The 12,788-nt window shown below is 37.1% G+C and overlaps 1 protein-coding gene across 3 annotated transcripts in view; it reads left to right on the top strand.

The window, feature by feature from the left end:
* VPS13A (vacuolar protein sorting 13 homolog A) overlaps nt 1-12,788 on the top strand; it is a 265,264-nt gene that overhangs the window by 168,951 nt on the left and 83,525 nt on the right. For all 3 annotated transcript variants that reach the window (XM_027827923.3, XM_043547506.1, XM_043547507.1), the window contains exons 46-50: nt 993-1,096; nt 2,200-2,497; nt 4,466-4,861; nt 6,981-7,085; nt 7,182-7,328. In XM_027827923.3, coding sequence (XP_027683724.2) covers nt 993-1,096; nt 2,200-2,497; nt 4,466-4,861; nt 6,981-7,085; nt 7,182-7,328 — 1,050 coding nt within the window. The remainder of the gene's footprint in view (nt 1-992; nt 1,097-2,199; nt 2,498-4,465; nt 4,862-6,980; nt 7,086-7,181; nt 7,329-12,788) is intronic.

Here is a 12,788-nt window from a genome sequence, read left to right as displayed (position 1 = left end):
GGTGTGATGCTGCTTTGTGTTAGTGTGTCCTGATCTGTGGAGAGCTTGCTTCTGATGATGAGCTTGAAGAGTTTGGGGGATAGTTTGAAGGCCAGAAGAGGTGGTTCAAGTAAGATTTCTTTCAGGATGGGGTCCCCATTAAGTATGGGTTGTAGTTTGATGATACCCCATATGAGTTCCAGTGTGAGGTGGTAGGTGACAACTTAGGGGTGTGCAGTTGGAGGGGGTTTTGTATTTGTATTGAAGCAGGTTCTCTTGAGGTATTTGGGTTGCCCATTCCATGATGTGATCTGCTTCTCTGGTGGAGTGTCCTTGTTTCGTGAAAGCACTGCTGAGTGTGTTAAAATATATCCTGGACCAGGGGTGGCCAACTTGTGGCTCTGGAGCCACATGCGGCTCTTCAGAAGTTAATATGCGGCTCCTCGTATAGGCACCGACTCCAGGGCTGGAGCTACAGGCACCAAATTTCCAATGTGCCGGGGGTGGTCATTGCTCAACCCCTGGCTTTGCCACAGGCCCTGCCCTCATTCCACCCCTTCTCACCCCCTTCCCTGAGCCTGCCATGCTCTCGCTCCTCCATCCCCCGCCCCCCAGAGCCTCCTGCACACTACAAAACAGCTTATCAGGAGGGAGGGGGAGGCACAGATTGTCAGGGCTGCCAGTGGGTGGGAGGCACTGGGAGCAGGGGGTGGAGCTGATGGGGGCTGCTGACGTATTACTGTGGCTCCTTGGCAATGTATATTGGTAAATTCTGGCTCCTTCTCAGGCTCAGGTTGGCCACCCCATCCTGGTCTTTCTCCTCAGAGCATATTCTATAGTATCTGAGGACCTGACTGTAGATAACAGATTCCTTCATGTGTTTGGGGTGGTTACTGGAAATCTGCAGGATTGGTTATAAGGAATTTCTCATTCTGCACTTTACCATAATTGAAATATTTTAGATTTTTAAGGCTTTTATTAATGTAATTTATGCAGACTTTTATTTTTCACAGATAAGAAATCATTTTTCAATTCCACTGAGTCTTTTTGAAGATGGAACATTTCTAGGAACTGCTTCACCAATAAACGAATTTAACATACCACTGACCTCTTACAGGTGATTATTTACATTCTTTTTTTAATACAGAATATACTGTATAAGTAATGATGGCTAATCTAGTAAATACAAAGACAAGTTATACATATTTTTTTGATTGAAAATTAAGCAAGTTTTCCAGAATTGTTCTTTTCATTATTGAAAGTTTTTAGAACTGTTGATGTAGAAGCACCCATACCACGTCATGCTAAGATTTTCTCAGGGCCTCAAAGTTAAATAGGATAAATATTGGGCAGGAAGACTTTGAGCTGCTCCAAGTCTGAGATTTTTAAAGGAGTTTAGGGTAGTGGGCACCGGATTCCCATTGACTCCTTTGAAAATTCCAGCCCAAGCGTTGCAGGAAATGATTATGGTCATCCAATAAAGAGCAGTCTCTACACTTGATTGAATGATTAGGGGCACAAAGATTGAAATTACTTCTGCCCCTCCCATTGTCACTTTTGTTAAACATTTTTTGCTACATTTTATTATAAATACTGTAGTTAAATTATATTTCTGGTTTTACTATTTTTTTCAAAATGATTTAGTGGTGTTAGTAACATCAGATTCATTGCACAGGTAGTTTCGTCAGTCTGGCTGTAGGAGCATACTACTAATAGGGTTAATCAGCTGGATACATGTGTACTCTAATACAGTGGCTGAATCCAGGAAGCAAATTAGATTAAATTGGTACTGTACTTAAAAAAGCAAGATATCTGTCAATATCCCTCATATTTTATGCGCCTCAGAGAAGGCAGTATCTGAGGTTTGTATTAGCTTGACACCCCACAACAGAAAAAAGCAGGAATCTTGGCTCCTACTCTTCCTAATACACATAGAGGTTTCAAAGTCCCTTATGTGTCTCCAGTAGTCACTGCTTTCCAGTAAGTTCTGTAAAGGGGTGCACATACCACTCAAAGAACCCTTTGGTTAGAAGCATTTTTTTTGCTTCCTCTTTTAATAGCTATGTTCTGTTTTAATTTTATATTGAGAAACAGTTGTTTGAAACCAACAAATTAGGTAAATATATGTTTGAATTTTGTTATTAAAATTTCTATTTTTAGAAGTTTGTTACTGAGAGATTAGAAGTTATCAGAAGTGTTTAAAAATGTTTTCATCTGCAGATCACTACTTTGTTTGCAACCAGTAACTGATGAAACTGGAATTGGTGGAGAATATGAAATGTGTGAAGGAATTAGCTTTGATGAAATTATGAAAAATTTTGGCAACTTAATACAGAGGAAATGCCAGTCCATAAAATCAACTAATCATTCACTTATTATTAATGTTGTGCCAGTAAAAGATACCTTGACATCTTCAGTATGTGCAGATGATCGATGGGATTTACCATATGTTATTCATTTATGGCCCTCTCTCCTCCTCCACAATCTTCTTCCTTATCCAATTACTTATTCTCTACAGGTAATCTTCACAGTTATTATTTTTGTATTGTTCCAGTATATGCTATGTAATTTGGTTGAGAGTAAACATTCTTTTACGGACAGGCCTAACTAAGCACAGAAATGTTTCTGCTGCATTATCAGTTAAACACAACTATAGATGTTATAGGAGTGATGTTTGGTCTATTGGAGGAGAAACAGATACCATAGTATGAGAGATGCTATCCTGAATTATAAATACATCAAATATATGAAATGTAGGCAAAGAGAAACTTCAAAACTTCCACTATAGGTAAGTTTAGTACAGTACATATTAACTTTGCCATATGAGACTCCATTTTTGACTGTCAAGTAGAACTGGATCCTAGTAACTCTCTGCAGCATAAATGTGCAGGATCCTTTTTCATGTGGACTGTGACTGCCTCAAGAAACAGTGGCATCAATAAGTCTATGTCCTAGTATATTACCAAAAGAAGGGCAATGGAAATTTAGAAGGGAGACACCAAAAATAAACATCCATTTTGATGTAAGTGCTCTTTATATTCAGCAAACAGACATACAAATAATAAACAAGTCCTGTTCTGAGCTGTGTTGTTAAAACTCACCCAAGTGACTCTCAAATAGAGACTATTACTTCTAATACAAATAAGAGTAACAGATAGACTGTTTTCCACATTTGTCATTAAATAAAACAACTTCCAGAAACAGATGCAGTTAAAAAAATTACTTTTGCCTACCTCAGGCTGATAACAGGTCCTTCAGTTGAACTCTGCGATGATTTTAGATAATGGGTAAAATATTTTAACATTGATTTAGGAGCCCAAATCCCATTGAAAGTCATTGTATTAATGGGTACTTAATTCACCCTTTTTCATCTTCGTTTAAAAAAAGTGGGATGGTTATAGATTGGTTATTGACAGATATTATTTACATAATGATTGTTAAAAATGCAGAGGTTTTCCCCCTCTTCAAGCGAAACAATCTTTTGACACAGAAGTGCTTCTTAGACTAATGTGAAATTTTCCTTTTTGGGGGAAGGCATGGAATGTGCTATATATGGCTTTTCAATACCAGGTGCACTTGGTAATTAAACAGATAAATTATAGCTTCCAGTGTGGATTCCAATCTTCTTTCAGATTTGAGATGCGTGTCATGGTGGTGAGTGATGTACTGTTTTTAATTCCAAATGATTTTGGCCATGCTAGAACCCTCAGTAACTTTTGATACAGTTTATCACAAATTGCTGTTTTGAATAACTAAGGTATGTTGCTGGTCTTCCTTGAATTACTGTCCAGTGGTTCAACTAATACCTTGAAGACAGAAGTTTGTTGGTAGTAAGGGGCAATTTTATGTCATCACCAAAGGATTTTAACAATTGTGTTCAAGTATCTACTGTATTTCTAGAGTTGCTTGATATATATATGAGGTCAATCAGTGATGATTATTTTTTAATTTCATATCAAACGTATGGGATTTTCATATGAATACAAATAAAAGTTAATCCAAAATGAAGTTCACTATAATTTAAAAAATGTGTAATTGAGTGATGACTACTAGAGTTTTTTTCCAGTGATTTCAGTAAAAGATGCTAAATCTCAAAATACTGTTTAATAAGTTTTTCATAATCATTTATTAATTTATTAAATTATCATTTATTACTGTTGAGTGACTAAAAATGTGCTAAGGATTTCATAAACAAATAAGAGACATTCCCTGCCAAAAAAAAAATTACATAATCAAGTCAAAGAAAACAATATGGAGAGAATCGAGGGAAGAGAGGACAGAGAGGGTACAGTAATAAGATTAAAGGATTGTTTATGGCACAAAACTTAGTAATTAAGTGACATATGTACATGCTTTTTAAAATTTTGTCTATTCTGTACATCTATAATAATAAACGTTTTTAAAAGGCGCATAAAGTTAAACCAAGATGATGTTACAACTGTATATCTTGTCCCATGTGAATGTAAAAAAAATTTTTTTTTCCAAGGGAAATGGTAACAAATGGGACACTCTAGAGGATGGATGTTCAACTCAGATTCATAATGCAGTATTGGATCAAACCATGCTGGAATTGCAGTTACTTAATTATCTTGATCAAAATTGGAAAAGCGAGTACCATATAAGAACTAATCAGCAAGAAATTGGCTTCATCACATTCTCTTGTATCACTGAAATGGATAAGACTGAACTAGATATTGCTGTTCATGTGACCTATACAACTGGACAAATGATCATAGCAATTCACAGTCCGTATTGGATGGTAAATAAAACTGGCCGAATGTTGCAATACAAAGCTGATGGCATTCACCGCAAGCATCCTCCTGATTACAAAAAGCCACTTCTTTTTTCTTTCCAGCCAAAAAATTTCTTCCAAAATAACAAGGTACTGTAAGTGAATATTATTAATAAACTGACAGCTAAGTAAAATTAGCTGTCATCCTTCCTTTACCAATTGAAAGTTTTTCAGAACTTTGAAAACTGACAGCTGTAAATGTATCAGTAAAGTTTATTGTATTTACTAGATAGCATGAAATTAGTAAATTTGTGCACTAAGGTTTTTTTAATACAGCATTTTGAGATTTCTTAAAGAGGTGAGAAATTTACCTATTTTTGGCTTGTAAGTGAAGCAGTAAAATAAGAACTGAAAAATCCTTTAAGGTGTGATGTATTACAATGGTCACCATTTAAAAAAAAAAAAAAAAAAAAAGGGGGCACGTTCACCAACAATTGCCGCCATGGTACAGGTGATATTGCAGGTATTTCTGTATTCTTGCAGTAGGACATAGGAGCCAGATCTCACTTTGAGCACTTGCAGTTTCCACTGACAATGAAAACTGAAGGAGATCAGTACTTTATATGATTTGTCCCTAACTGTGTCTCTTGGATATTAAATTAAGAAAACAACCATTGGTAAATGGTATTTATTACTTTAATAATGGGAGTGCCCAGATGCCCGAATCAGAAATAAGGAGTCCCGTTATGCTAGGTGCTATATATGCAAACATATAGAAAGGCATGGTCTCTGCCTCAAACAACTTTCAGTCTTAAGGCCCTCATCCAACAAGCTGATCTCTATGAGCACAATCATTTACCCACGCAGATCTCCTTGGAGATCCAGGTCTAACTGAAGATAAGACATGCTGTGTAAAGGTCTAGATTCTAAATGGTCCAAAGTGGGTGAAAGATGATAAAAAAAAAAACAACTCAGCCTGTATCAACTTGGTTGAAAAAAGAAGCAAAAGTTGGAGAGCAAGACACTGGTACAAACTCAATATGTGCAAACTGAAAAACTGTGTTTAGGCTTCTAAGGCTACTAGTGAGGTCAAAGATGGGTGTAACAAGGAATTAATGGATTCTAGAAATGGAAGGCAATGTGTTTTTATTGCGTGGTGATAATGGGATGAGGTTGACGCCATTTTTTTGCATGTTGGGTTTTTTTTTTTTTTTTTTTTTTGGAGGGATTACTTAGCAACTTGCTTAAGCATGGAACGCATCATTGAAATGATTAGGCCATGATTAGAACAGGCCAGAGAGAGAAAGAGAACCACATGGCATTACCACTTCCATCTGCCTCAACTAAATGCTCAGCAAACCTTTGAGGTTAATCTGTAGTTTTTGCCTTTGTCTCTCCTTATTTCTCCTTTTTTTGTCTTCCTCTTTCTCCTTCTATCCGATTTAGTCAACCAAGACAAATCTGCCTTTTACAACACTGGTATGAGCCTGTGACGAAAAAGCAAGCAGTCTGATCCTAGTAGAAGTTTATTGTGTCTTGGAATGCCTGTTAAGATAATGGTGTATGAATGTAATTTCCCAGGAACTAGGTTGAAAGTGAGGAAGTATGGGAGATAGAAGACATTTTCTGGTTTTACTATTTTTTTTTCTTTCTCCCTTTGTGCTTTTAGGGTTTTTTAAAGAAATAAGATGGGTCTAAACTACTACTCAAGACCATTTAAACTGACTTTTTCTTTTTCGCCAAAATAAAAGGACAGTTAACATCACGTTTAATACTAAGAACTATCAAACAGTTTTAACATATATAGTCAGAGGAAAGGGGAATATGGGAAATCGTTAAAATGAGTTTTACTTAACCTTTCAGACCCCAAATCAGGGCATATCCCTACTCAGGGCAAAGCTTTAGCAAATGCTTAAAGTAAAGCGGCATAATGATGTTGCTTAAAAGGTTAACGTATTTTTAGTAGTGGTTGTTACAGTGGGAGTAAGCTGGTGATAAGTTCACATAAAGCTGCAATTTACTGGTTAATGTCGTAATAGTTAAATAAGAATTTTAATCACCTTTAAATCACCTTGTTGAGACAACCATATTATTAATACAATAGCACAAGAATGAGTGTGTGTGTGTGTGTGTGTTTAAAAGAAATGATGGTAGAAAGAAGGTAAGGATAACAGAGAGGATCAGAAAACGGTTGTTTGTCGATTTGACTATTTTAAATGTTTTCCATTAGTTTTCATACTCTTAACAAAAATGAATTTACTTTTTATAGGTGCAGCTTATGGTGACTGACAGTGAACTGTCTGATCAGTTTTCTCTTGATACTGTTGGTAGTCATGGTTCTGTTAAATGTAAGAGTCACAAAAAGGAGTACCAAGTGAGTATAATATGTGTCTATCAAACTTCTATATGTTAAAAAATATAAAAAATTAAGTGAGACTAACAAATTTTCAACAATTTCCTTCATTCACAGGTTGGTGTTACCATAGATAACAGCAGTTTTAATATTACAAGAATCGTCACTTTCACCCCCTTTTTTATGATCACAAACAGAAGTAAATATACTTTAGAGGTAGCTGAAGAAGGCAAGGAAAAATGGATTCCTATCACTTTTCATCAGGTAGATTTTTAAAAATCAAATCCATAATATTTGAATTGTACATAATTTCTTGAGTTTCTCCGGAAATTTTGACTTTTCATTTTTCACACAAAGATTGTCTTAATATTTCATATGCGATACTGTTTCGTTACCAGAAATCGGAGGGCCTGATTCTGGTACCCTTACTTACACTGAATAGTACCTTACTCTAAACTAAATTGTAGCCTACCTTGCATGGCAGTGCAAGATTGGTGGGAGGCTTAAGGCACTTCCTACTTGCATCACAGGTAGCAGCACTTGAGGAGAAGCAGGCTCCACAGAATCACTACATTCTCCCCCTGTCCCCTACAGAGGTGGGTGGGGAGTGGGTGCAGCCTTTTTTCTGTTCCTCCCATAGTATGTGGTGGTATAGTTGTGCTGACATGTTGGGCACTGTGCAGTTTACTCCCTTTGCAAAGCAGCAGAAGACCAGGAGTCACGTTTTCTTATGGATTGCTCTAGGACCAACATGGTAATGTATTGCCCCTAGCCCATGGCAGATCATATAGTGATAATGTAGCCTCTGTGAGTAGTCCTACTAATTTCAAAGAATTGCTTGCAGAGTAAGGTTTTACTTAAATAAGAGTATCAGAATCTGGCTATAAATGAATAGAAACCATATCTTACTGTTCTACTTTTAGTAGTCACTATTGTTAAATGTAGAGTTTATACTTAATGATTATGGAAGAAAAAATACAATTGAATATAAAATTGTTAAATCACCATTCCTCATACACAACATAGGAAATGCCACACTGGATCAAGCTGGAGGTCCATCTTTTTAAGTAACCTTTTCCTGGCAGTGACCAGAACCAGATGCCTCAAAGGAGGTTGCTCAAAAGGAAGAAAAATTCCTGACTTCCATCAATTAAAGATTGGCTTTTGCCTTGAAGTATGATGGTGTATTTCCATTCTAAGTTTTTTAAAACTCCTGTCTAATGTAACAGTTAATTTTTCCTCATTATCTGTACAAATGTCCTTTTATGAATACTAAGCTCTTCCATCAGTGACATCTAGTGACAGTAAGTTACATGGGGTAATTATACATGGAAAAAATTGGGTTTGTCGGGTTTGTCAGTGTGGAAAAGAGAAGACTGAGAGGCGACATAACAGTTTTTTCAAGTATGTAAAAGGTTGTTATGAGGAGGATGAAGAAAAACTGTTTGTCTTAACCTCCGAGGATAGTACAAGAAGCAATGGGCTTAAATTGCAGCAAAGGAGGTTTAGGGTTGGACATTAAGAAAAACTTCCTAACTGTCAGGGTGGTTAAGCACTGGAATAAATTGCCTAGGGAGGTTGTGGAATCTCCATTACTGGAGATTTTTAACAGCAGGTTAGACAAACACTTCTGAGGGATTGTCTAGACAATACTTAGTCATGCCATGAGTGCAGGGGGACTGGTCTAGATGACCTCTCAGGTTCTGTGATCCGATGATTGTGTGAAAGATATTTTCTGTTAGTTTTAAATTTGCTGCCTTTCGTTTCATTGAATGTCCCCTTGTTGTTGTCATGAGAGAATAAATAGGTTTATTTATCTTTTTGTGTTTCTTCAGAATTCATTATTCTGTATATTATTATTTTGTATACATGTGTAACATATCCTCTCTTATTCTCATCTCCCTAAACTCAACAGTGCCAGTCTTTTCAAATAAGGGGTTCTCAAACTGGGGGTCGTGACCCCTCGGGGGGGTCGTGCAGTAATTGCACGGGGGGATTGCGACCTGTCAGCTTCCTCTCCCAAACCCGGCTTCACCTCCAGCACTTATAATAGTGTTAAATATTTTAAAAGAGTGTTTTTAATTGACAAGGGGATCACATTCAGAGGCTTCCTCTGTGAAAACAGTCACCAATACAAGAGTTTCAAGGCTTTTGTCATTTTCACTATGTCTGTTTCTTTTTGAGAAAGAGAAACTAGAACTGAACACAGTGTGCCAGGTGTAAAGGCATACCATTGATTTATTTAATGGCACTGTAATACTTTATGTTCATTTTACATCCCATTCCTTGTGAACGATAATGTTTTGTTTGCTTTTTTTGCTGCTGCTGCTGAACATTGAGAAGAGATTTTTGTTGAGCTACATTTCTTTCCTGAGTAGTTAGTTACTTTCATCAGCCATTGTTCTAGCCATTCACTCAACTTTCTCAAGTCATTCTGAAGTTCCTCAAAGTTTTTAGTTTTGATTAAGCTAAATGATTTTGTACATCTGAAAATTTTGCCACCTCATTGATCATCCCTTGTAATAGAACATTAATAAATATATTTAATGACACCAATCCTGGGGAACCTTTGAGCATGCCACTGTTAATCTTTTTGCCATATTGAAAATTGACCATTTAGTCCGACTCCGTGTTTTCTCTTAGCCATTTTCTGATGCCTGATTATACTTACGTATTCTTGCCCAATGTCTACCTTGTTTCCAGTTTGAGGGACCATGTCAAAGACTCTTTGAAAGTCCAGATAAAGTGGCTCTCATTCATAGGTTGTTTGTTGACATGCCACAAAATTCTAAAAGATTACAGAAGTACATTTTTCCTTGATGATATTACTGGCTTGGCCACATCATATTGTGCTCACCAGGGTGTTCTATAATTGTATTTTTATCAAGTATCAGAGAAACACAGGGTTGGAATGGACCTTGAGTCGTCATCTAGTCAATCCTGAGGCAGGACCAAATATACCTAGATCCTCCCTTGACAGGTGTTTGTCCATCCTGTTCTTAAAAACTTCCAGTGATGGGGATTCCGCAGTTTCCCTTGGTAACCTATTCCGTTGCTTAACTATTCCTACAGTTCGAAAGTTTTTCCTAGCATCTAACCTATCTCTTCCTTGCTGTAAGTTAAGCTGGTTATTCAGTGGACGTGGACAACAATTGATCACCTTCCTCTATAAAACAGCTCTTAACATATTTGAAGATCTATTATCCGGTCCTCCCTGTCATCTTTTCTCAAAACTAAACATACCCAATTTTTTTAACCTTTCCTCATAACTCATGTTATCTAAACCTTTTATCATTTTTTTTTTGCTCTCCTTTGGACTCTCCCCAGTTGGTCCACATCTTTCTTAAAGTGTGGCATCCAAAACTGGGCACAGTACTCCAACTGAAGCCTCACCAATGCTGAGTAGTGTCGGATAATTATGTCCCATGTCTTACATACAGCACTCCTGTTAATACATCCCAGAATATTAGCTTTTTTCACTACTGCATCACATTGCTGTCTCATATACAATTTGTTGCTTGACAAAGTCCATCTAATAAAGAAAGTGTAATCCTCTGTCTTGCAGACACCACTAATATATCAAATATAGTGTGTACCATCTTTCTCTATGGACACTGAAAAATATTAAATGTTTTTGTCATTCTAGCCATTCTGTCTAATTCATAGTATAATACAGCATCTTCTGAAGATGATGAAGCTTATGACATCCTGAACACTTTCTTCTGGATATGTTATGTCTCCAGAGTCCAGGTTCAACACTCCTGCAGCTGTTCTGTTTGCTTTTCCTCGTCTGATAAAGCATCCTGCAAAATCATAGGAAACCTGTCTCTCTCTCTCTCTCTATTGTACAATTGGATCCATGCTCTTCAGATCCAAAGACTGAAATCCTTCCTGGATCCATGTAGCGATCCGAGGATGGAGTTTGCCAATCAACACAAAAGCCTATATTTAGATCAAATGGGTAAAATCATGGGTGATACAGATCCTGTCCCAAATCCTTGTGTAGAATAGTATCTTTCCTTCTGATAAAGGATCTAATTTGGTTCCATGTCTAGATGCAAATCTGAATGATGCAAATGCAACCAGTGAAGGGAGGGCAGGAGAGGTGCATGAAAACTCCAATGGGCACTGCTGTTGTCCAACCTGCACCAGTCAGAGTGTCCCAGGAGTCGGAACATACAGAGGCCATTCAGTGAAAAATCTGTTACTATACTGGAGAACGGAAGGGCAACAAATGTACCTTTTTAAAAAAATGTTCTTAGGGATGATCCTGAGATCTAGAAAGCCTCACTTTGGTATCTGGACAACCAGTGAGTCCAGTGCTGTTCATTATTTTCATTAATGACTTGGATGATGCAGTGGAGAGTATGCTTACAACATCTGTGGATGACACCAAGCTGGGAGGGGCAGTAAGGACTTTGGAGCACAGAATTAGAATTCAAAGTAACCTCGACAAATTGGCGAATTGGTCTGAAATCAACCAGATGAAATTCAATAAAAATGAGTGCAAAGTACTACACTTAGGAAGGAAAAATCAAATGCACAAATACAACATGTGGAGTTACTGCTTAGATAGGGTACTGCAGTAAAGGATCTAGGGGATACAGAAATAGAAAGAGAAACCTTTTAAGCCCTGCAGTAAAGGTTTACTATTGGTAACACCATCTTCTGGAACTCAACCTCAGTCTTTTTTTACATGAGGACAGAGGACCTGCACATCAATCGTATCCAGTACCTGCCCTACCTCATTTGGAGACCACCCGTCCCAATTCTACCGCCAATGGCAGTCTATAACATCAGACAGGAGAAATCTAGAAATTATTTTCAGCAGATACTTTATCAAATTCAAAACCCTGTCACATGAGAGCCTGCTGAGAGTCGAGGTTCTCTTCCTTCTAAAAAGCAGGAGCTATAGAGGAGGTGCTGCATATAAGTACAGAGGAAAGGGCTTTTATTCAAGATACTTCCTTATTTTAAAACAGGGTGGGGAAGTCTTTGTTCCATATTATATATCAGGACGCTAAATGTATTTTATTGAAGATTTTGGTTCTGCGTGTTTGTAATTTCATAATTTCCTTCCTTTCTATACAGAACTGGTTTACTGCTCTTAATCTAAAGGATATGTATTTTCATACTTCAATAGCCCATCCATCAGAAATGCCTGCATTTTATTTAAGAAAGGACCACCTCCACTACAAGTTCCTTCCCTTTTGTCTTTCTGCTGTACCAAGTGTTTTCAAACAGTGTCCTTCCATAGTGGCTACATATCTGAGAAAGCAAGGGATTTTCGTCTCTCCTTATCTAGACAATTGGCTAGTCACAGCATCATCAAGAAAGTAGTTGCTATTGGATATAACACAGATTTGCTAATATAGATCCTTATACAGCACCTATTCGGTATATTTTAGAGTATTTGCTACATCTTCAAATGTCTAGTCTCTTGCTGTCTTTTGTTCGGGTCCATCTCTTCGCAGTTTCAGTACATCTTGTTCCTATGGATAATAAATCTGTGTATGTTTGTTATCTGGTTAAAAGATTTCTAAAAGGACTTAATTTATATCTACCAGTTTGAGATGCTGTCTCATCTTGAGATCTAAGTATAGTACTTGCTCATCTCATGCAACACCCTTTTGAACCTATGGGGGAATATAAATTTTGCCATTTATCCATTAAAACAGCTTCTATAATAGTTATTACTTCAGCGAGGAGAAAAAGTGAACTTCA

The sequence above is a fragment of the Chelonia mydas genome, chromosome 5, assembly GCF_015237465.2.
Source record: "Chelonia mydas isolate rCheMyd1 chromosome 5, rCheMyd1.pri.v2, whole genome shotgun sequence".
Lineage (NCBI taxonomy): Eukaryota > Metazoa > Chordata > Testudines > Cheloniidae > Chelonia > Chelonia mydas.
This window is presented reverse-complemented; position numbering and strand designations above follow the sequence as displayed.